The sequence below is a fragment of the Pyrgilauda ruficollis genome, unplaced genomic scaffold, assembly GCF_017590135.1.
Source record: "Pyrgilauda ruficollis isolate IOZ18807 unplaced genomic scaffold, ASM1759013v1 scaffold56, whole genome shotgun sequence".
Taxonomy (NCBI): domain Eukaryota; kingdom Metazoa; phylum Chordata; class Aves; order Passeriformes; family Passeridae; genus Pyrgilauda; species Pyrgilauda ruficollis.
Genome location: NW_024527266.1, coordinates 6,186,933 through 6,210,314, shown reverse-complemented (window position 1 = coordinate 6,210,314; position 23,382 = coordinate 6,186,933). Strand labels below are relative to the sequence as shown.

The 23,382-nt window shown below is 47.5% G+C and overlaps 4 protein-coding genes across 4 annotated transcripts; 2 read left to right on the top strand and 2 right to left on the bottom strand.

The window, feature by feature from the left end:
• Positions 1 to 1,389: 1,389 nt before the first annotated feature.
• On the bottom strand, positions 1,390 to 3,450 carry LOC121361136 (histone H3). Its single transcript, XM_041481551.1, has 2 exons — positions 2,318 to 3,450; positions 1,390 to 2,122 (listed from the first exon to the last, which is right to left on the bottom strand). Exon 1 carries the CDS (start codon positions 3,397 to 3,399, stop codon positions 2,989 to 2,991), a length of 411 nt encoding a protein of 136 aa, XP_041337485.1. The 5' UTR covers positions 3,400 to 3,450; the 3' UTR covers positions 1,390 to 2,122; positions 2,318 to 2,988.
• Positions 3,451 to 4,987: 1,537 nt separating this feature from the next.
• Positions 4,988 to 5,497, top strand: LOC121361137 (histone H2A-IV). Its single transcript, XM_041481552.1, has one exon. The coding sequence runs from the start codon at positions 5,041 to 5,043 to the stop codon at positions 5,428 to 5,430; it is 390 nt and encodes a 129-aa protein (XP_041337486.1). The 5' UTR covers positions 4,988 to 5,040; the 3' UTR covers positions 5,431 to 5,497.
• Positions 5,498 to 5,634: 137 nt separating this feature from the next.
• On the bottom strand, positions 5,635 to 7,531 carry LOC121361239 (histone H1.11L-like). Its single transcript, XM_041481751.1, is given in 4 exon segments — positions 5,635 to 6,038; positions 6,041 to 6,273; positions 6,347 to 6,742; positions 7,518 to 7,531. Coding segments are annotated over 4 exon segments (744 nt in total). The 3' UTR covers positions 5,635 to 5,937.
• A 10,313-nt stretch (positions 7,532 to 17,844) lies between these two features.
• APOLD1 (apolipoprotein L domain containing 1) lies at positions 17,845 to 22,539 on the top strand. The gene is made up of 2 exons (XM_041481620.1): positions 17,845 to 17,993; positions 20,135 to 22,539. Exon 2 carries the CDS (start codon positions 20,140 to 20,142, stop codon positions 20,878 to 20,880), a length of 741 nt encoding a protein of 246 aa, XP_041337554.1. The 5' UTR covers positions 17,845 to 17,993; positions 20,135 to 20,139; the 3' UTR covers positions 20,881 to 22,539.
• Positions 22,540 to 23,382: the final 843 nt, after the last annotated feature.

Sequence of the window (23,382 nt, the reverse complement as noted above, 5' to 3'; positions counted from 1 at the left end):
TGGCTTTATTTCCCAAGTATGTAACTCGAAACCACAACTACATAATAACCGAGCACATTCTATAGCAGAAAAAAAAGAGAGGAAATTCTACAATGATAGTTATTAATTATATATCTTTTTGACTATTACATTGTACCCTTAATATCAGACCATTCTTTTGTAAGGCGAAGAAACCCATAAAATTTCTCTGTTGGAAGTTTCTACAGCCTACAAACTAGAATTTTATTCTAGGATTCACACATCATCGAGATGTTGCACACACGGTTTTTCTTAGAAGTCTTTCCCAGTGTTCGCTACAATTCAATGTGCAGGACAGTCCCATTACGTGGAACAAGGTGACACCGAGGGAAGCGCAGATTCCTTCCCCTGTGGAAGGTGAATTCAGCACCGACTGACTTTCAGGAAAGTGAAATTCAGCGCACACCAGGTCACAGATGTTAAGTCACATCTCTTTTTTCCTATACTGCGGGGCAGAGATGGGGAAAGGCACGGTCAGGTGAAAACGGCTCCCGTTGCTGCAGTGCCACCACTGCAGGACAGAGCCTGGTGAGGCCAAGGAGCTGCTGGCTTCTGCAGCCACCAGCCTGCAGGAGATGCTAAGGGAAAATGAGCCAGGAGGAGCCCCACTAAAGCCAGAAGGAAATCGGAAGCCGGCAGGGCAGCAGCAGAGAATTAAATTTCAAGCAGCAGTGTGACCGGCTGGAAGAGCAGCAGCTTTTCTAAGTAAAAGAGCTGATCCTCTGGCGAGTTCCTGCCCCAACTGTTTGACCTGTGGAGGGAGGGAAATAGGCATTTATGCTGTAAACGTATAATTTAAAAAAAAAAGGAGTAGCAGTGTCTGTGGTAAACTGAGGCTCTATCCTTTCCTCCTTAGGAGCCCGCTCATCTTACCTGTTCAGTGCAGGGGAGGCAGCTAAGAAATATAACATCGGTCTCAAAGCGGCCAAAACGAATCCTATGACCGCTGCTACCCGGTGTTCTGGTTAATACACGCTGAGGGGAACAAAAACAAAAAACCAAACCACGCCTGTTCTTTTAATGCCTGAATTGGACCCACGAAAAGCACAAACTGTTTCATACGGCCCTGTGCTCTTGTTTTCTACTTCTTTGTTCCTGAGCAAAAGGATCCGGGATGGATGCCCGCTCTTCTTCACTATCCCCAAAATATATTTTTGCGGCAAACCGGTGGAGGAAAAGTGGGACGATGCTCCGCGTTTTGGCCCCCAAAGTGCGCTGTCCTGCATGGGCACTACCGCCTAGCACAGGCTCCCCTGTGTGGCTCCTTCTCGGCTTTCGTTCGCCCCTGTCTCCCCACCGCCGTTTCCCCGCTCCCCGTGCACTCCACCGCCGAGCCGCGCGCGGGGCTACGAGCTGTATCAGCAGTGAGAGTTGCTGAAGCACTTTATAGGTGTGTCATCAGTGTAACACAACTACAGCGGTACTCGAGGGAGGCCCCAGAACAAACCCCTAAAACACCAGTCACAGGGATGTCACTATTTCACACTAGGATAGTCACTATTTCGCACTAATACATAAACCTGCTATTCCCTCTGATCAGGTAAGGGAAATACGTTTCCAGGCAGCTCCAGAGTTTAAATTAGGGTGCATGTAGTGCTTCCAAAACAGCCATTGGGACTAGATTACAGCTCTGTCGATAGAGATGGGCCTCACTGAGGCACATTACCCATATACATAACTGCACCTCTGCAATCTCTTCTCCCCCCGAGCAGTGAACCATACACATTTTGCAACAGGGCAAGAGCTCTTTTATTGTGCTTGTAGTGGCTCCTAAAGAGCCTTTGGGTCTGTGTGGGTGGCCTCGGTGCCTGGCCGGGAAGGGCTGCGGCACAGAACTCAGGCGCGCTCTCCGGGGATGCGGCGAGCCAGCTGGAGAAACATCAGCCACTAACGAATCTGAGGTTTATTTTTTAACTCCTCCTTTTGATCCTCAGACCCTTGTTAGACTGACCTTGCCTCATTGTAAGAATTTGAACAAAGGTGGGTCCTTAGAAGTCTGAAAACTGCGGGTGTATGTGTCTGTCCTTCCAGAAACTCACAGAGAACGCTGAAGAACTGGATGCAGGAATGACAGCTCAGCATACATCATGTATGGTGATCACCACTGAAGAAATGCAAGGTAAAAGACAAATACTTTTACTCTCATTAGGGCAAGAACACATACATTTTAAATTCATGATTTTTAAAAAACTTGTTGAGAATACCCCCTCTGCATAAAAAAAAAGTAACAAAAAACCCCAAAACAAACTAAAACCCACAACGTTCCCCACCCACCCAGTTTTGTATTATAGTAACAAACCTGAAAAATTTTGGTGAATTATTCCTTAATCCACAGTAAATTTCAAGAAGTGTCTTGGCCTTTTAAGATACTTTCCTGTGCTGCAAGAAGCCTCAGGCACCCGGTGCCATCAGCATGGTGGCCCATTGCTTCAACAGCAGGAATAACAATATATATCAAACCTGAGACCATCAAAACGGATTTATTGCGATGGTTACTCTTGTTCCGGGTGTTAAGAATTGTTGGAGCAAGGTGGCAGCCCCCTCACGGCGATCTGTTTGTTCGGTGTGACGGTGACAAGGGACAGCAACACAGCACAGTGACACAGGGAGTTTCTGCCCGTGCCTTGAACCAGCCGGGCAGGGTTTAAGGCACAGATTTCCTGAGCACGGCTCGACTGCAGACACAGGAGTGTCCCTGCCAGGCCCCTCCAGCCCCTTTTCTGCTGAAAGCTGTGTCACATCCATCCGCCACAGGGATGTAAACCCCTCCCCCCTGCCTGAGGCTCTCCAATCACCCTCCTGCAACTTCTGCTTTTTGCACTCCCCCTGTCAAGTACTTGTCACTTTACTCTTGCAAAGCATATAAGGCGAATTTCAAGGAAAAGTTCAGGCAGCGCAACAGCTCTTTTTGATGTGCATGTGGTGGCTCTTAAAAGAGCCTTTGGGTCTGTGCGGGCTAGGGCAGGGGACTCAGGCGCGCTCCCCGCGGATGCGGCGGGCCAGCTGGATGTCCTTGGGCATGATGGTGACGCGCTTGGCGTGGATGGCGCACAGGTTGGTGTCCTCGAAGAGCCCCACCAGGTAGGCCTCGCTGGCCTCCTGCAGCGCCATGACGGCCGAGCTCTGGAAGCGCAGGTCGGTCTTGAAGTCCTGCGCGATCTCGCGCACCAGGCGCTGGAAGGGCAGCTTGCGGATCAGCAGCTCCGTGGACTTCTGGTAGCGCCGGATCTCGCGCAGCGCCACCGTGCCGGGCCGGTAGCGGTGCGGCTTCTTGACGCCGCCCGTGGCCGGCGCGCTCTTGCGGGCAGCCTTGGTGGCCAGCTGCTTGCGGGGCGCCTTGCCGCCCGTCGACTTCCGCGCCGTCTGCTTCGTGCGCGCCATCGCAGCCCCAGCACCCGCGCACAGCCGCTCGCGCTCACCACAGCACACACTGCGCCACCGGCTCCGCCGCGCCGCTATTTATAGCCCGGCCCCCGCGCCCGCGCCACAGCGGCCGGCTGCCATTGGACGCTTGTGGCGAGCCCGGGAAAAGGCCCCGCCTCCGGGGCGGCAATCGCGCCCCGGCCTCGCCCCGCCCCCGCCCCCTTCCCACCGCGGCTTGCGAGCCGCAGCGGCGGCGGCACCGCCTCAGAGCGGCGCGGTACCGTCTCGCCGCCCGAGCCTGGGGCTCGCCCTGCGTTTTCCAAGGCCGCTCCGCTCGCGTTCGTCCCCGGCCTCGGGACCGCTGGCTAAAGCTGCCGCCGGCAGCCGCCTCCTTCGCCGAGTGCTCGCGGTTTCTTGCCGCTCCGTAGCCGCGTTCGGTTGAGGGCCGCGGCAGAAAGGGCGAAGGCGCGGGCGGCAGCCGCCTTGCCTGGCCCCGCCGAGCTGTCGCGGCTGCTGCCCGGGCCGCTGGAAGCGCCGCGTCCCTTGCGACGAGCGCGGCCCGGGGAAGCGCGCGCTCGGGCGGCGAGGCGAGAGGGGAACCAATCAGCGGCAGGGCGGGAGGCGGCCGGGCCCTCCCGCGGGGAGGCTGCGCGCAGTCCTCACTCAGGTCGGACCGAGCGCGGCAGCGGCGCGGCCCTGGCTCTGCCCGCCCGCCCGAACGGGGAGCGGGGAAACGGCGGTGGGGAGACAGGGGCGGACGAAAGCCGAGAAGGAGCCACACAGGGGAGCCTGTGTTTGGCGCTACCTGCGCCGGGACAGCGCACTTTGGGAGCGAGAAATCTTTCTGCTTTGCTTCCCCTAGTCACTCTCGGCAATGGAGATTGCAGGGCAGGGGAGTGGGCATCCATCTTGAAGTTTTTCTAAATAAAAATAACAAGAAACAAGAGCACCGGGTAGTCTGAAGGAGCCTGTGCTTTCAATGCTGCCGGTTCACAACATCTTCCATTAACGTAGGTCAGCAGAGAAATACCATGTACCAGCCAACAGGAACGTGCTTCCGCTGTTTTAATTGAGACCACAGGCAGCATTTATTTGTCTAGCCCGCCTCCACTACAGCGTACATACATCAAAACGGACTCCTACGGCTTTTAAAGGAAATTATGAACGTTCTCAGATGCATTGGATCAGACGCAGGATATAGCCTAAGGTTACCGCAAGCATAGCCAATCCCGCTTTCCTTTTAATTTATGATACTTTTACAGCGTAAATGCACATTCTCCCCTCGCGGGGGCGGACTTGGCCGGCTCGGGCATGGCTGCAGCGAATGCTCTGACCTCAGCAACACCAACGATCTCTCGGACGGAGAATGAGCGGCCCTTCTGGGCGCCCGCATTTATAGGGCGGTTATGCAAATTAGGGATCCTGAAAGCTAAGTTTTTATTGGCTGTGGCAAGTTTTACAGAGATAGCGTTACACCCTTCATCGCCATTGGTCAAATCTGGATCCGCGTTCCTATTGGCTGTTTTAAGCACATCCCTGTCTTAACCAATCGAAAGTCGCGCCTACTGCTGAAGAGGTATATAAGGCTGAGCTCATAAGTTAAGTTTATCGCATTCGGCTTTTGACTTCGTTTCTTTCATAGCACCAGCAGCAGGAGCCATGTCGGGTCGCGGGAAGCAGGGCGGCAAGGCGCGCGCCAAGGCCAAGTCGCGCTCGTCGCGGGCCGGGCTGCAGTTCCCCGTGGGCCGCGTGCACCGGCTGCTGCGCAAGGGCAACTACGCGGAGCGCGTGGGCGCCGGCGCGCCGGTGTACCTGGCGGCCGTGCTGGAGTACCTGACGGCCGAGATCCTGGAGCTGGCGGGCAACGCGGCCCGCGACAACAAGAAGACGCGCATCATCCCCCGCCACCTGCAGCTCGCCATCCGCAACGACGAGGAGCTCAACAAGCTGCTGGGCAAGGTGACCATCGCGCAGGGCGGCGTGCTGCCCAACATCCAGGCCGTGCTGCTGCCCAAGAAGACCGACAGCCACAAGGCCAAAGCCAAGTGAGCGCTGAAGAACAAAGGCTGCCTAGTGACACCACGAGAAACCCAAAGGCTCTTTTAAGAGCCACCTACAATTTCAGAGAAAGAGCTTGAATTTCATTACGGTGGCGAAAGCCCGCGGCAGGTTCTGAAATGCTCATCTTGGACATTTTCGCTGTCAGTGCCGGACGCAGCTCCGTGCACACAGCACCAGCCCCGCGCTGTATTGCTTCGCTCTGGGGCGGGGCTGGCAGCGGTTCCAGGAAGCAGCTCGGCCCTTCCGCAACCAATCCCCGCGCCTCGTGGGCATTTTGAGCTACCAAGGCGCTGTTACCCTCCCCAACCAATTCAAGAGCGCCTCGAGCTGTTCCCGGACTCAAACAGCACATTTTCCAGCAGCCTGCGGTTCCCCCACACCCCCCCCGCCAAAACGGCGGCAGGCACAGCATTTCAGCCCATTTCCGAAAATGTCGGTGGCTCTTAAAAGAGCCGTTGGATTTAAATGCGAAGCAGGATTATTTCCCCTTGGGGCTTACTTCTTGGGAGCTGCCTTCTTTGCCTTGGCCGCTTTCGGCTTGGCTGCTTTGGGCTTCACCGCCTTCGCCTTAGCCGGGCTCTTCGCTGCTGCCGCGCTTTCTTGGGCCTGACAGCCTTTGTCACCTTGGGACTCTTGGCTGCCTTCTTGGCTGCGGACATAACTTTCTTGAGGCTGTTCTTTGCTGCCACCGCCTTCTTGGCGGCGCTGGCGGGCTTCTTAGCCGCCGGCTTCTTCGGCTTGATTACTGTGGGTTTTTGTTTTTTGTTTTGTTTTGTTTTGTTTTTCTTAGGAGCCTTTTCTTTTGCTTCTCCGGGCTTTTTTTTTTTTTTTTTTTTTTTTTTTTTTTTTTTTGGGGCCTTTTTTTTTTGTTTTCCGGTTTTTTTTTTTTTTTTTTTTTTTTTTTGCTGAGGCGGAGAGAGCCAGACCTCTGCTCTGCACCAGGGTGCCCTTGCTGACGAGACTCTTAATGCCCAATTTGATGCGGCTGTTGTTCTTCTCCACGTCGTAGCCGCCGGCGGCCAGCGCCTTCTTGAGCGCGGCGAGCGAGAGCCCCTTGCGCTCCTTGGAGGCGGACACGGCCTTGGTGATCAGCTCGGTGACGCTGGGCCCCGCGGGCTTGCGGGCTTTGGAGCCGCTCGCCGCCTTCTTCGGCTTCTTGGCGGCGGGCCCGGGCGCTCTCGGGCCCCGCGGGGTAACGGGGAGCCCCGATGATCGCAGCGCGGCCGGCGCTGTCTGCCCCGCCCGGCGCCCCGCTCTCCGTCTTGTGTGTCTTCGGGTGAAATAAAATGGCTTTTTCCTACTTTATCTGTCACGAAATCATCCTTTTTCTACATCTGTGAGGCCGTGGGAGCGGCTGTTTCCCCCCTGTTGATGTCTTGTCAGGAAAAGAGTTGGATTTGAGTAACATGGGGACGAAGAATCCCGAGTCCTGCCAGCAAATGGACCTCGAGAACATGCAAGTTTTGTTTTTCTTCCTAAATTAGAAATTCTACTTTAAAGTTAAGGTGAGTCAGAAAACTCAGTATTAACTTCAGAAGGTCCTTTTTACATTACATAAGACAGCAAATAGTATCATTCTTTAAAATAAAACGGTTTCAAAGGGTGTGAGGTAGCACAAAGCTGTCCTGCCGCTTCTCCTACTGAGGTTTATACCTCTGGCTACTGTGAAACACTCGGGTATATTTTTTTCCTTTACTTCCAAACATAAAGTTTCCAGATGTTTCACATTTCTATGCATGAAGTATGAGACAGCACATACTTTATATTCCCCTATTTGAGACACTTTCCTATTGTTAACGTAGCAAAAGGCTCTGCAATATCAGTGGAATAATTTGGGACCTGAACACCAAAGATTAAAAAGATGGACCACAGATCTTCACGTAAGTCTCTGGTGCACAGAAAGAGACCACACTCTAAATGAAGCACACAGTGCTAAATCTGTAAAATTTGTTCATGTGATTCATTAACATGGAAAAAGAAATGGACAGATCTTGAGTCTGCAAGAGATGTCAGAGCACCATTCTATATGTATTTTGATCTGAAGCTGGAAAGAAAAAAACACAATTTTCGCTCACTGTTCTTTTTCCATGCTTCAGATCATGTCACAGCAGTTTCTGTACATAAAAGCTTTGGCTGCAGCACAAAGTGAGGCAAAGCTCTTTATGCACATTGTGGTGACTACCCCTAAGCACGCGTACATTCTTACCAGCTACAACTTTGGGTATAGTTTTGTGTCTGTCAGGAGTTCCTAATTTATTTACTTTGAAATTTAATGGCCATCAATATTTTAGCAGGGCCAGATTGCTGCATTTATACCTCATGTAAACAAAGCACACTTGAACAGTTTAGGTATGATGCTGACAAGATATGATTAAACTCCCTTTTTCAATCTGTGAGTGAAAAAAGACACCTCACTCCTCTATTTCATTCCACTAAAGAACAGTAAAACAAACCTCTTGAAGATTTTGGAAGACTCTTAATCTTCAATTAATTCACAAAGTCTGATTCAAAAATCCACCATACAGACACTTTGATATTTTCTTGCACAGTTATGGTAAAAAAGACTTTAGGAAAATAAACACATTTTTCTTGCATTTATGTTTTCTTTCTAACTCCTCCTTGCCATTGAGGTCCCCTAGGACATCATAATTCCCCTAGGTGAGGAATTATGATGTTATGATGCAGCAGAGAGTGCCAATAAGAAGGCAAATTCAGCAAATCTGGATCTGGAGTCTCAAATCCAGAAGGAAGTGGGATGGCTTAAAGAGTAAAGTTCACTAGAAATTTTCCAAAGACAAGAGAACTTGACTGTATGACATTTACTCCATGTAGTAGTAGGGGGCATAAAGAATTGAATAGTGGAGTTGTTGATATCCCCTAAAGTTTCCTGCCATCAGGTGGATGACTGTGTGTCTGCTCTGATCCATCTAGGTCTGGTAGAATCCTTGATGTCCTTCAAAAACTAAAGGTGTTACAGTGTCTAAGCAGGTTTTTGTACTCACCAACTCTGCAATCTCCAGTGCCAATACTTGTGCTGGGACAGAAGTCTTTCTACCTCCCCCATTCTCTGCAAATCTTATTTTACAAGTGTAATAATGCAACACAATAGCACACTTCCCTCCAGCCTGTAACGTAATATTCCCAAGACTGTTTTATTTTACACACACAGCTGGCACACAGCTGTATACCTAAATCCTGTATAGTGGTGCCAACCACAACACCAACCATCTCCAGAGGAAAACTTCTTTCTCAGTATGTGCCACAGCAACACTGCCACACATTTTGGTAATCCTTGTCTCACTCCACTTTTGTCTCCACCATTTTCTATCAAATGTTAAATTGAACAACTTGAGGCTAAATTTTGTAATTATTTTAGGCGTTCCTACTTACTTGGTTTTCTTCTTCTGTTTTTTTTCTAATATTCCCTTTCCTTATTTGTACAAAGATTATATAATCTCATGATCATTTTATATACAAGCAGGAATAGGGGGAAGGATGCAGAAGTATAAGAGAATAATCAAGCCCCACAAGGAGACAGGAATACAGCATCACCTCATAGAGTAGCAAATACACAAAGACTGTGGTTCATGGCTCACCCTCCTCCCCCAAAACCTGATGTTTCTTGTGTGATTAGCAGCACAACAACCTGAAATTGTGCACCAGAGATCATTACTCCAGTCATGGTCAAACTTAATTAAGAAACATGTACTAGTACATATTTCCCTGCAATGCAGACATGAAAAAGAACAGATAGGAAGGATCCTCCCTGGGACAGATTCTCTCTCCCTCTTGTGCATTTACCATCACAATTACAGCCAGCTTTGCTACCTCACCCTAGAAGAGGTGAAATCAAGAACAACAGGATCTCGGTGATATTCCAGGCTGATGGTCTCTGCATGCACTGTCAGTATGGACAGAGGTCTCTGGAAGAGTAGCAAGAATCTGCCAGCAAATACTACAGAACAATTTATTTTTTGCAGGTACTATCAATGGGAGCCAGCTTGCACTGGAAGAGATCAGATCTGAAAGCCCCTTAGAGCACTTCCCAGCCAGCATGGAAAGTATAGATTATTATAACCACTAACAAATGCCTATTAACTTGCAAAAATATATAGTAATCCAAACCAAACTTAGTGCCTGCTAGCCAACTAAAAAAATTGCAAAATCATGGTAGCTTTCCAATTATTCTATCTCCCTTTTGTGATATTTGACTCTAGAGCACAAAGCCAAGTGGCCACCATAGATTACATTAAAAGTCCTAGGAAGAGGACCTTACAAAGGTGCAGTGTTCAGCTTTTTGTACTCATACTGAGGATAATTCTTCTTGAATTCTTTCTCCTATTCCTCCCCTTCCTTATGATTTTTCCACATGAAACAACCCAACTGCATTTCATTTCACCTTGCCATTACTTTCCCAAACATGTAATGCCCATCTCTGTTTTGGAGATAGGAGAATTGAGAGTCATTCACAATTCTTAAAAATACAGTTGCTTGGATCCTCCAATTTTAGTCTGATTCACATTTTCTACCCTTCTCCTGCTGAGGCCCAGCTGTAGGTGTTAATTCTCAACATTTCCTGTCTGCAAAAAAAAAAAGGTTCAGAGATGATTAATCTAATTTCATAAAAAAAAAACCAAAAACAAACCAAACCCCAAAACCTATTCAAAATGTAATGAATTTGTCTGCTTATTTAACTTCTAATTTGCCACGAACCTCAGCTCCCTGCCATACACACACAGAGGCAAGGCCAAGAAGTCAGCTGCAGGTGGGATCAGGATCAGGCCCAGAGAGGGGCTCTGAGCATTGGATACTCCCTGGAGCAGTGGGACCATGGCCAGGCAGGACTGTGGGGAACTTGAGATTGGCCCTATTTCTGTGTTGCTGGGATAGGGGCTGATGGCTCCAAGGGGGCAGGAATGGCCTCCTGGGACCAGAACAGGGTTGGGGGAGCCCCAGGAAATGCTGGGCAGGGATGGCAGGGCTGGTGGTACCCTGACAGTACCACTCCTTGGTGAAGCAGGGACTGTAAAAGGCTCTCAAAGCTACTGGTTCAGCAGCTCTCTACATCCAGACAACAGGATCCTGATTGTGGGATCCTGAATACATCCGTGTCTTTTGTTCCTTTTCCACTTTTTCCAAGTTGCATGCAGATGTTTGGTTTCAGCCCTAGTGGAGAGAGCAGCAGATTTCAGTTATAACAAAACTCTACTGCCACTTGCACTTATCATTGACACTGGAAGTACTCACCAGGTTTAGGTTCAGGATGGCCAGGAACAACAGTTCCTGCACCTCAGTTTGGTAATTCCAAACTCTTCTGCCATCAAACACCTAAAAATGTGGGAATGGCTTGGCTCACCTTTTGTTGGGCCCAGAGCACTCAGTTGCATGTGAAACACCCTTTCACCTTCATTTCAGCACCTTCACAAGGAAACATCTCAAGAGCAGCCAGCTTCAGTTTCCAAAAGGTCCTTCTAAAAAACTAGCATCTCCATCCCATGCAACAGACACAAAACCCAAAGGGGACAGTAGAAAGAGCAATTTGTTCCACCTTGCAGCTGCTGTCTGGAGAAAATCCTGACCCACAGTTTTGGTTTGGGTGGTAATGTACATGTCTCCCTACCAGCTCCTGGTGGGGACTCACATCTTCTCCCATCCCACTCTGAACCATGACATTCACATCACTTAGACACTTATTTCCTCTGAGGCAGCTGGTCTTAACTTCTGGCTGACTGCAGCCTTTGTGGTTCACTGGCTCCCCTTTGGGGCCCACCCTGGTCAGGCAGAGAACAACCACCTGCAACTCCTCCACTTTCTGCAGAGAAGCCAGGAAGATGAGCTACCACCTCATAAAAACAAGCTCATAATGGCTCAGAAGAGGTGGACAAGAATCCTTCAGGGAGAAGAGGTTGCCCCCTCTCCTGCCCTTGTGTTGCTGGAGGGCAGGGATGGAAGATGACGTTCCCAGCACTTTTCTAGAGGACACTGGGATGCAAAGCCAGCAAAGGAAAGGAGCAGTTTGGCGCAGATGTCCAGCAGCTGAAATGCTGCCCTGAGCTAAGAGCAAAAATAGCTGCTGGTATCACTGCACCTGTGAAGACAGGGGAAATGTGTGAATTTGGCCAAGCAGGCAAATTCAGAGAAGAACTAGAGGAGGAGAAATGTGTCTGGTGGGTTGCTTCACCACCTTACTTTTCAGCATATGTAAGGTCTGTTATGTAAAGTGCTTAGCTGTGGGATCCTGAATATATCCGTGTCTCTTGCTCCTTTTCCACTAACTCTTCTGGCAGTTTTGAACCAATGAACAGATTCTAAGATGTTTTTTAAATTACCTGCATGAAGCAATATTCTTTCCTTCTTGCTGACATCTATTCAAATGAGGATTCCTATGACAGCTGTCCAATCACTTCCATATTAATAATCTAAAAAAAAAGACATTTTGTTCCAGAAACCTTACAAGGGAAATTCTTGTTGGCTTACAGAAACCTTTTATTTTCCAAGAAATATAAAGAGAAGAATGCAGTATGATATATCCTTAAACATGGGAAAGTCTCAACCATCCCCAGAACAAGAGAATTTAAAATCATGACCTGATCAGTATTATAAAAGCTGTGCCAGGTCAGAGGGTAGCTTCAGGGAGCAAACATTCATCTGAAACTAAGGCCACCTCCGTTCACCATTTGTTCTGCCCAGAAGGCAAGGAGCAAACCATTGGCTTCCTCCCTGCCTTTTTTTCCTTACATATCAGGTGAGAACAAGAACCACCAAAGTTCATTGAAAATGCTGCAGAACAGCAGGGAAATGAATTGTCTGTAGCTCCATGTCCATAATCAGAGGTCCTGCATCCAAACTGATGTGATTTTTGAGTATACATCAGGAAATGCGTCAGCCACCATATGTCTCCCGAAATATAAAAAGTGGTGAGAAGTAGGCGGCCTGATTATCAATGCCTACTTGCAATCTACCATGCTATGGAGGAAGAGATTCCTACTGAGGAGCAGATTTTAGGAAAAGAGACTGCTGTTTTCTAGGCTCCCTCATTACCACTCCCTGTGGGAAGACCTGCCTACAGAATGGCTGAAGAAGGAAGACTTGCAGGTGCAATGATTGGTGTGCACTAAAGCTAAAGGAGGAAGGATGCTCATCTTCACACATCACTGTAAAGAGGCACAAAGAACAGCAAAAAAATCTGCTTTTTGAGATCCAATACAGCCCCCTGACTGCACCAGGTTCAAGGAAGGGCTGAAAGGAAGAGAACATGTTCACCCTTTCTGCCCAGTTCCAGTCCTCCAAGTCTGCAGAGCTGCTTCAAGTGTGAAAACATTTTTTCTAGAGCTATACCAGCTCACTACAAAATGTTGTCATCTGCTCTGAAAACAATCACTAGATGTCTGATGTGCTGCAAATATAAAATAACACCCATCGTAGAGGGGAGCCCTAGGATACTACAAGAGATATTAGTCAAAATCTGATTTTGGTATCAAAAATGCGATTTGTCCTTAAAGGCAGAGTTCACAAACACTTTTCAAAGCAGGTTTGTCAAATACAGAGACTTGATTCATGATGGACATAAAGGCCATCCCAACAGCCATATATCTCCTGCTGAATACTGAGTTAAGTAGGGATGCAAGCAGTGGTATGTGTATGACAAATATTTGGGAGGTACAGAAGGACACACTGCATGCTCATAGCCAGATGCCCATTTCTCTTTGGATCTGGATGAGATCCATCCCTCTCAGCAGGTGTTCTGTCATTCAGAAGTGTTCCCAAGTCTTGCTGGTGTCAACAGGGTCAAAAGGTACCTGAAAAATCCATGAGGAGGACAGGCAGAGATGCACCACTGCCACACACAGTCTTCCACAACAGCATCTCCTGCTCACTGCAGGACAGCAGGGGCTGGCTGAAGGGACCATCTCTGGCCCAGAGCAGTGTCTGTGGGACGGGACATTTGAAACTGGAACATAAACCTAGCAAACCTGTGGGACATCGAACGAGGCAGGACAGGGATGAAGAATTGCTGTCCATAATTTGTCACATATTATAGAGCAGGTGCCTGGAAGAGATGGGCTGGAAGAGCTTTTGGGGATGGCTCTTCCTTCTCCGATCTCTAGAGGGAGCTTCAGAGTGTGAATAAACTGTGTGTGAATCTCTAAAGAGGGCTGAAATGAGGTGACATGCATCTCTATCTGAAGTTCAAGGTAACAGTTTTCAACTTTTTCTGGACTTCTTTAGGCCTCTGTAGCTTTTGAGGTTCCTAGGCAATCTCAGCCAGAATTTGACAAAGCAGCCAAGATTTCAAAGACACTGACTTCTTGAAAGATAAAAAAAAAAAAAAAAAAAAAAAAAAAAAAAAATTTTGGGGGGGGAGAATAACTTTTTAAAAAAAAAAAAAAAAAAAAAAAAAAAAAAAAAAAAAAAAAAAAGAAAAAAAAAGAAGTAGATTTTGTAGGTGAGAAGAATTCAGACTCCCTTCTTTCAAGAGAAATGTTGCCTTGTGAACTCAGCCATCAAGGGGGCCACCCGGGGGGAACTGCTGTCCCCCACATAGAAATGAGCAGTCTGAAAACACTTTCTGTTAAAAAAAAAAAAAAAAAAATAGATTTTGTAGGTGAGAAGCATCCAGACTCCCTTCTTTCAAGAGAAATATTGCCTTGTGAACTCAGCCATCAAGAAGCCCATTGGAAAAGAGACACGAGAAAGCAGGTTACCTGATTTCTACCTTTTACCAACCTAATAGGTTTCTTTGCAGCTCTGGAAATATGTTAACAATTCTCTATTTTCTATAGCTCCGGAGGGGATGGGTAGCCACACTTGCTCTGGTGTGCTGCTGCTGCTGTCCCTGCTAAGAGGGTGAACAGAGAAAAGGCCCCAGCAGCGCTGGTGTCAGCAGAGCCGCGTGTGGCTGCGCGGAATGACATCAGCTGGAGGCTCACGGGCTGCGTGAGGAGCTGCTCCTCTGTGCACCACAGTCTGGTGCCACACGGCCTGCACTGAACAAGTCATTAAAGCTGGCAAATGGCAGAGGAAGCTGCTCTGTTTAAATGCATCGCAGGAATTCATTCTCCACATCCAAATAAATACTTGATCTCTGCAAACGCTGCTAGCAGTGTTCTGACAAGGCAATTTAGGATGGTATTTTTGTTATATGAATGCTTGATCACAAAGCAGGCACAGTCAGTGTGCTTGGCTAATTTTCTGCTTAAATGGAACTAGCAAGAGGTGTTCTCATCCCACAGACTTTCCTGTTCCCCCCACCTTGCTCTGCTCTTTGCAGCTTTCCTCAAACCCAGCTGAGGACTCACATACACTGGTGCCCAGAGAGCCTGTCACATTCTGGAATGCTTTCAAAAAATTAATTTGGATCTGCTGGTAAGGTTACTAAAAGCTGACACAGCCCTTTTGTTCCAATTTGCTTTCTTTGTTTTAGTTTTGGCCTATTCTAGTTTCTGCTGATTCTGAATTAATATCTTGCTGAGAAAAGTTAAGATTTGTCTTTGATACAATTAAAAAAGAAAATAGAAGAAAAAAATGCAGCTTTTAGCTCCAGGGTCCAGTAGTTAAGGTTGAAAGTACCAAGCATGGCAGAAATCTCCTGTTAGAAAGATGGTATATAAGTGTAAATTTACTCCAATTTTCTCAGTGATTTGATCAAAACAATGTTTGTAAAGGGAGTGTTTATTTGAAACTCCAGCTTCAAATGTTACACATTTGCATTCAAATGTTACATCACAGTAGCTGCAAACAGCTTCAGATCAGACACTTCTGCTATATATCCCTTCTGCTGGAGAGACCAGGAGCAAAAAAACAGTCCTTTCTGCCAAAATCCTCTGAAAGGAAGAGAGCTGAGGCATAAAACATCCTTCCTTCCCTTTTCTGGTCACCTGCTCCCACAGAGTGCCCTCAGGCATTTCAAGAGGATGTGGCTGGATGGGAAAGGGTGGAGCAGAGGTGCCATTTTTGGCCAGGGTCATTGTGAAACACCTGCTGTGCCCCTTCCACCATCAAGCCCAAGAGCTTTGCAGGTCGCCAACAAAGAGGCAGCAATGCACAGCAGGCAGCATGGTCAAGCCTCCACCAGCTTGCAGAACTGCCCAGTGAAGGTCTCCATACATCTGGAGATGCCTGAGAAGCTCAGATTCCAAGCAGGCTCCTGGAACCTACCTGGTGACCCAGCAGATGCACTTACATCTGGACAAGTGCACTAACGGCACTAGAAGCCTTTCAGTCCTTGGCAGGTGCTGAGAGAAAACACTTTTCTCCCATCCAGCTCCCATTTCCACCTGCTCATCTTTGCTGGAGGTGGTCATTCTAATTATCAGTGGGAGAGAAGACCAGCAGTCTCACCAGAGGGATGTTGTGAGAGTGTCAGCAGGGACAGGAACAGATAGCAAAATGCTGTGGTAGGGCCACTTCCTAGGAAACAGTGTTTCTTTTTATAACACACATCTCTTGTCTAAAATCACATTGACATCTCTAGCTCCTCATGTGAAGTCCATACTTTCTGGGTATGCACCTTATTATAGGGGTGGATTATGGGGAAACACTCTCTTTAAATGGTGAAGGAGCCCAGGGATGATTCATGTGAGAAACCATCCTCGGCTGAGACCAACATCTGATCTTGAGTGAAGTGCAGATCTTTCAGTGGGCATGAAAGTCTCTGAGGGAATAGTCACAATAGGGAAAATGGGGGAATAGTCAATAGGGAAAATGAGTTGTCTCTTCTGCACCCTAATCAGGTTCTTGCCCACAGACTGAGCATTGCAGGAGTTTCTGACAATGTTTTGCAGCTGAGTATATTGAAAGAACCGGGAAAGGAAGGAGAGCATCCAAAATTATGTCATCATCTTAGGCTCATTCTATGGACCCTTTTTGTCCTTTTCTTTATTTCACTTTTACCAAAACTCGCTGTCCTAACAAGGACATATCTGCAGGCACAAATTCTAACGCAGATGCAGTCACATGAAAAAAAAGTGCCCTATTCTTTTTGGGAATGTGAGAAGAGAACCATCAACTGCAAATGCTTGCCAAGGCAGATGGGCTCCAATTCAAGCATACGCTTGCTAAAACAAAGGGAAGGGCTAAAGCACAGTTTCCTTCAGTGTCAAAGCTCACCTTCCTGTTAACGTGCAATATGTACAGATTGTAACAGACCAGGACTGCATATTTGGCATTTTCAAAATAGTGTTTTCTCTTTTATGTCAGCGACAGGTTGAAATAATTCTTCCATGCTATTTATTTATTTCATTCACGTTTTATCTCCTGTAGGTACACCCCTGCAAAAACACTTGACATACTATTTCACACCTGTTTTAACATAATTGAAAACTAAGTTGCTGTTGAAATGAATAATCCTAGCCTTCTCCTCTCTCTGCCTGCTGCTTCTCAGTCTCAGCCCTTTTTAAGGTCAGCTCCAGCGATTGTGTGGCTACACATCCCACAAATTCAACAGGAAAGCCTTACCATTCAGTGACAGCTAGGCAGCTTTCAGATTAGATAGGTCAGGGGCAAAATCAGAGCTTCCCTGTCAACAAATAGTCCTGAAGAGCAAGAATCCACCAAACAAGAAAGTAGATGCCCCATCTTCAAACACAGCTGCTCAAAAGAAGTGTCCCCAGGACCACAGGTCACTTTGGACTACCACTGAGTGCCATCAAAAAAGTTATTTTTCCTGACCCCATCAGAAGAATCTTTGGTTAAAACTGGCCCTGGTTCAGCATAGAAGGCAGCACCATGAGTGGCACTTAGGCTGTTCCTCCCCAACACCTTCATCACTTCTTCCCTCTGGCCACATCTGTATGGCACAACTGCCAGGCAACAGCAGGCAGCAGAGCAGGGGATCCAAATGATCCTTTCTTTCTGATTACTGATTGCTGGACAGGCACTTCAGGAAAGCAAGAGGGCTGTTTCTCAACCATTGTGGTGCCTATGGTTAAGAAACAGAGTAAAACCACAGGGTGATCACTCCTTTTGCAGCAAGTTTTTATGTACTGGGAAGGAGAAGGGATGGGAATTCAGAGCAATGATCTTGCTGTGGGGCTGCTTCCCTTTTATGGATTCTCCCAAAGAGCTGGGATTTTAAAAGTACACTGGCCTTGAATGGAGTAGTTGGCTGGCTGATAGCTCCCCTGGCTCTAGATGTGTAGTGGAGGGAAACTTAAGTCATCAAACAATTGGCAGCTCCAGCACAGAGTAAAGTCAGTTGCTATTTCAGGGAAAGGAAAGGCAACTGTTCCCTGCAGGGAATGTCTGCACTACCTCAGAGCCAGGAATAGGCTGCGATTTTTAAACTTTTTTTCCACCCTATACTTCAGGAAAAGTGAACACACAATGTTCATTCGCAGGGATCGTTTCCTGAACATGATGTGTGCTCACTGTCCCACAGGTCACTTTCCAGTGTGTCACATCCTTCTGCACAAGGGAGAGCAGGAAATGGCAAACTCCCAGTATGAGGCAAAGCATTCCCATCGCAGCAATTGGTCCGCAGGAGCTATAAATTGGTCTCCTCCAGAAACAGATCAAAATTTGTCTTCTGGGAGGGTGGCTGGAAACTGAAGGTAAGTTTGAACTGGTAATTTTTATGTGTCTCCGAGTACTCTACTAGGAAAGTGTTTGCAGGTTTTGGACTAATGTATACCTTTAGCATTGGTGAGATTTTTCTCTATGAGCAGGAGTTGGATTTTTTTCTGCTGGTATTAATCAATATCAAAAGATTGGCATCACTACATGGCCTATGCTAGATATTGAATGATTGCTAATAATTCAGTGAGATAGTCACTGTTATTATCTGAGACAGTTCTCAGCAACTAAATCTTCAGAACAAATTGTTAAGAGGTTACAGGAATTTACATATTTAATGATCGTCATATTGATCTGTTGTTAAGTTATTGGTGATATTCTCATTGTCCATTTCAATGCTGGTATCCATTTAGATTAGTGTTAGTCCTTGTGTTTCCAGCTTTATTTCTAATTATAGTGCAAAAATAATAGGACACAGCTTCCAGTTGAGAGAAGCACAATGTACTAAGTGATTCAAATGACCCAATGACACCAAGAGAGACTGGGGGCATTTTCTGAAGGGCACATGGGACATCTTAAAGGTGTGAGATGGATTAGGACAAGCCAGCAGAAGGGGAAAAGATTGCAGTGAGAATAGTTTATGAATACACTTCTGGATGGAAAGACTATGGTACAAAGTTTTCTCTTTCTGAAACATGAGGATTCTGCAGAGTGAAGCCCCAAGGATCCTAACTACATAGTGTGGCTGTATGGGGGACCAGGCACCTTCAGTTCCCACAGTACAGAAGACTTAGAAGGGAAAAGGTGCTGGCAGCAATGAATAGTTTCACTCGGCTCAGTGACAGCGTCTTTCTGCTACAGAGACTCCTTTTGGCTGTGAGGGCATTATGGCCTCCAAACAGCTTCTCAGCTCTATGGCTGGACCTTGCTAGGTGCAGAGGCAGCACAGCTGTGTGCACATGCAGTGCACAGTGAAGCACTGAAATTCTGCTTCCACCAGACAGTCACCACTCCTGTTGGCTCTGTTGCCTCAGGTTCCCTGTAAGCAGGACTGAAGTTGCTGGCTTCCTTTGTAGAGCATTTTGCAGCCCTAGAGCAACCTGAAAATGTTTATTGGAACATTTCTTTCTGCACTTGTGGTAAAGAACAGAGACATCAAGCAGAGATTGTCTAGCACAGAAACACAGAAGATTCATCTCCTAGAAGCAAAGCCTCTCCTGCTATCTTGCCAGGGGGGATTTTCCAGACCCAGCAGTTTTCAAGCTTTTTCTATTCACAGCCCTCTGTATTTCCCCGTTTCCCCATCTGCAAGGGAGTGCACACTGAAAATGGGCTTACTTTTCTGATGTGCTGTTCACGACTCTTATTAACAAGGTTCAGAGGCCCCCCTGCCACTGTAACTGGGTATTTATGACCACAGGACTAAGCACCACAGAACAATAGTTCCCATCTTTGTTCATACACGGACACCAGGTTACAATAGGGAAAAAAAAAAAAACATGCTGCAGGGCCTTGAGTTGCTGAAGCTTAAAGAAAGGAAGGATGTTCACAACACCCATCTAAGGTATCAATAAGTTTCTCACCTCCTATATGGAAAATCGAGACATAGACTCCACTCAGCAGATTCCCTTTTCCTCCTTTAATAGGAAATCACCCCTAAACAAAAACCTGGGATGGTGGCTTTCATCTCCTTAGAGTCTGACCTTTCTTGTGAAAGATGTCCTTCTATACTGCAGATCCTCTGAATCCCACTGGGGGACAACAGATTAGTTCTGGCAGCATTACTCCTCTGGGCACTGAGTCACCTAATCTCAGGGGAATTTCTGTCCCCAGACCTTTTGCGTCTTCACAGAGATAATGGTAACAGCACCTCTGACCCCAGTCCTCAGGATATTTCAGACTTTGCAGGGATTAAGAAAAACATTTTAAAGAAAAACATTTTAAAGTTTCTCTGTCTGAAAGTTGCAATGGAATACATAATTAAATGTATGCATTCATATGGGTATTTGTGTGGACGTGAGGGTGCATGTGTGTGCAAATGGAAAACCTTTCTTGTAGCTGGCTTGAAGCAACAAAAATTTGGCTGGATGCCATCCCTGAAATGGTGGTCCAGGATGAGCATGTCTCATGGGGGTTTTTTGACATAAATCCCACCCCAGACTTTTCTTTCTCTGGACAGCAGCCATGGAGAGGAACGGTGCTGCCTTTCTGCCGACACCAGACCCCACGCACCACTTCCACGTAGCCCTGCTGGATCAGAGACGGAGGCTGCGTGGCCAAATCGCTCACCTTCACAAGGCAGCTCGGAAACTCAACCAGCTCCGCAAGAGGTCCCTGATCGCCAACGTCAGCGGGAGCACGCTGACCGCTGCCGGAGCAGTCACAGCCATCCTGGGGCTGTCCCTGAGCCCGGCCACGCTGGGAGCCTCTCTGCTGGCATCGGCCGTGGGTCTGGGCCTGGCCACGGCTGGGGGGGCCGTCAGCATCACTTCCGACCTCTCCTTAGTGCTCTGCAATTCCCGGGAGGTGAGGAAGGTGCAGGAAATTGCAGTGACTTGTCGGAAACAGATGAGGGAAATACTCGGCTGCCTGGAGTTCCTTCGCCGGGGGCAGGGCCCAGGCGACCCTGCGCTGCGCCAGTCGGAGAAGAGGGCATCCATCTCGCTCTATAATTCTGTCTGCTTCATGGTCTTCTGCGGCTCCCACAGCTTCCTCGTGCCAGAATGCACAAAGGAGGTCACTAAAGTAAGCCAGGCTGTGCTGAAGGCCAAAATCCAGAAGCTGGCTGACAACCTCGAGACCTGCACCAGGGCGATGGATGAAGTCTGTGATCTTCTTGAGTCCAGAACAGAGCTTTCCCCACGTACGAGGAGACCCAGTTTGCGTGCTAAAACCACTGCCGAGATCCTGAGACCGTCCAGCTGAACCAGTGTTTGGCCCATATTAAAACTGAGTTTGGAGGCATTACATTATTAACTGTGACCATTAGCACTGCTACCTGTTGTTTTACAGTTCACAGTGCTGATGCTGTGAGGCAGACGTTCTGCAGACCCCTTTTTCCCCAGCCATCTCCACTGCTCTGCTTCCCAAGGCAGCAAAAAGAAGTAGGTCAGGAGGCAGATGAAATACCTGATGCCGACTGAACCTGGTTTGTAAACAACTTATGGATCTGTGTGTGGTACCAGGGCTGGAGTACCCTAAAAAAGCCAGCAGCTGCCAATTTCCAGTAGAGTACAATCCCATTACCAAGGTACATCTGGAAAGGCTGCAGAAAGAAGCAGCTCCAGATATGACAGACTGTATGGATTGCTCACCATCCCAGGGTGAAATAGCAGGGCCAGAATTTATCCGTTTTGGAGAAACCTCTCCAGACTGAGAACTGTGATGTTTGCATTCTATTTATTTACCTAGAATGATTTTAAGCTTATGATATTGTATTTAAGAGTGTGTATATAGATATATAGATATATTTTTTTTTTTAAAGGAGGCCTCTGTTCTAAAGGAAAGCTGTTGTTTCTTAGAGTAAAAGCAAGTCTGTAGCATGTGAGAGCAAGTTACCTGTTATTTTGTTGTGAGGGAGGGCAAATCCCTATAGGAAAAGGAAAGCATGACCTGAATGCTGATAGTAATAAAACGGGTGAAACACAGTTCAAACAGTGACAATAGATTTTAGGAGCCAAAGCAGAGAGAAGAAGAGTGGCCCTGGGACCAGAGTCTGCCTCAGGGCAGTGGTGGAAGGAAGCAGCTGTATCTCCTGCAGCAGGAAGGGAAGGGTAGGCTGGTGTTACGTGATGGGAGCACACCTGAGAGGTGGAGGTGCCACGCTCCATGCAGCTGAGCAGCCTGTGAGACCCAGAGTGGATCACCTGTGAGGGGGGAGGCAGCACTCATGGAAAGCTACACCTACTCCTAGCAGTGCTTCCCACGGAAGGCTTCATATCAGTGAAATACTTGTGGGTACTAATATTCAGGAGGGGTAGAGAGGAGTAGGATGATTCAGCGGCAGAGCCCCTACAAAGCAGGAGCAAGGACTGGGACCCTGTTTCAAGTGACTGTTCTGCTAAATATGCCCTTTGTGATTTTGAGCCATCAGTACCTCAGTTCCCTGTCTAAAAACAGGGATAGTAGCACTTCCCTACCTCACAAGGATGTGTCTGAGAAGTGCCCAAGTATGGTGATGATGGGGATCATGTCAGTACCTGAAAGAGGTACAAGGAAGAGACCCTTAAACTAGCTTGAGGTGACTCAAAGAGGTAATGCAGAGGTAACTCCCTCCACAAGTATGTCCCAGTGGATAAGGGAAACTTCCCTTTGCAGGCACAAATCCAAGTGATCAGAAAAACCTACTCTGTAATTCTGCAACACTGACCAAATTCTTAGGGGGGGCAGCACTCCGTGTCACAAAGCTTGACTCCTTGTCCTTTTTGTCCCTTCTTTTCACGATATCAACATTTGTTTTAATATGTTGTAAGAAGAATAAAAGCTCTGGTTCCCCAGAGTGCGACTCAAATGCTTTTGATACCCATGTCTGTTTGCCAGAAATGAACAAGCACACTGCTGATTCAAATAAATGAATATGAAGCACTTTTGTGTCAGTGTCTCTCTGCACTCCTGGAGGTGATGTGCTGTACACATTGTCCATCTCATCTCTTTATGCACCCCTTATGAAATAGCTGACGTTATATCTGCACTAAAATTCATCTGCTGGGGATCTGCTCTCACCCTGCCCCTGCTAAGGACTGTAACATGCAATAGAGCCAGGAGCTCATTTGTTTAAAAGCCAAGTTTAAAAGCCCTGGAGTGACAATTTCTAAATCCAGTATGATCTGCAGTGTCCTGTCCTGAAAAGCACAAAAAAGGAATTACTGCTTAGAAGCTGTATATTCATTTTATCATGCATGAATGCTCCCAACAGCAGTTTAGGACAGGAGAAAACTTTCATTCAAATACATCTGTTGACAGTAGGGACCTACAGAAACTGGAATTTCACCAGAATAGAATTGCTCCACCCTGCTCCCCACTAAAGCAGCACCATATTATGTGGGCAAGGAGTTCAGTAAAGAATCACAAGCAGTGACTTCCTGTCACATCCCTGGCTCCATTTCCTGAGGCATCCCAGTGACCCTCACAGGGGCTCATGTCTACGTGCTGGCCAGGCTTAACCTTTAGCACTAATGACAAACAGCAAGCTGATGGTCAGGCTGCTGTAATTTTTGAAACACAGGGTAACAACGTGTTGGTTTTTTTGGTTTTGGTTTTTGGGGGTTTTTTTTGTTTTAATTTATCACTGCTCCTGAGCACAGTGGGATGCAGCCATTTCATTTTTACTCCTGCCCATGAATTGTTTCGGGTTTCCTCTTCTTTCCCTGTCACGCAGAGAGTTCGTTCGTATTTCCTCTCGCTTTCCTCATTGTTCTGGGCGCAGAG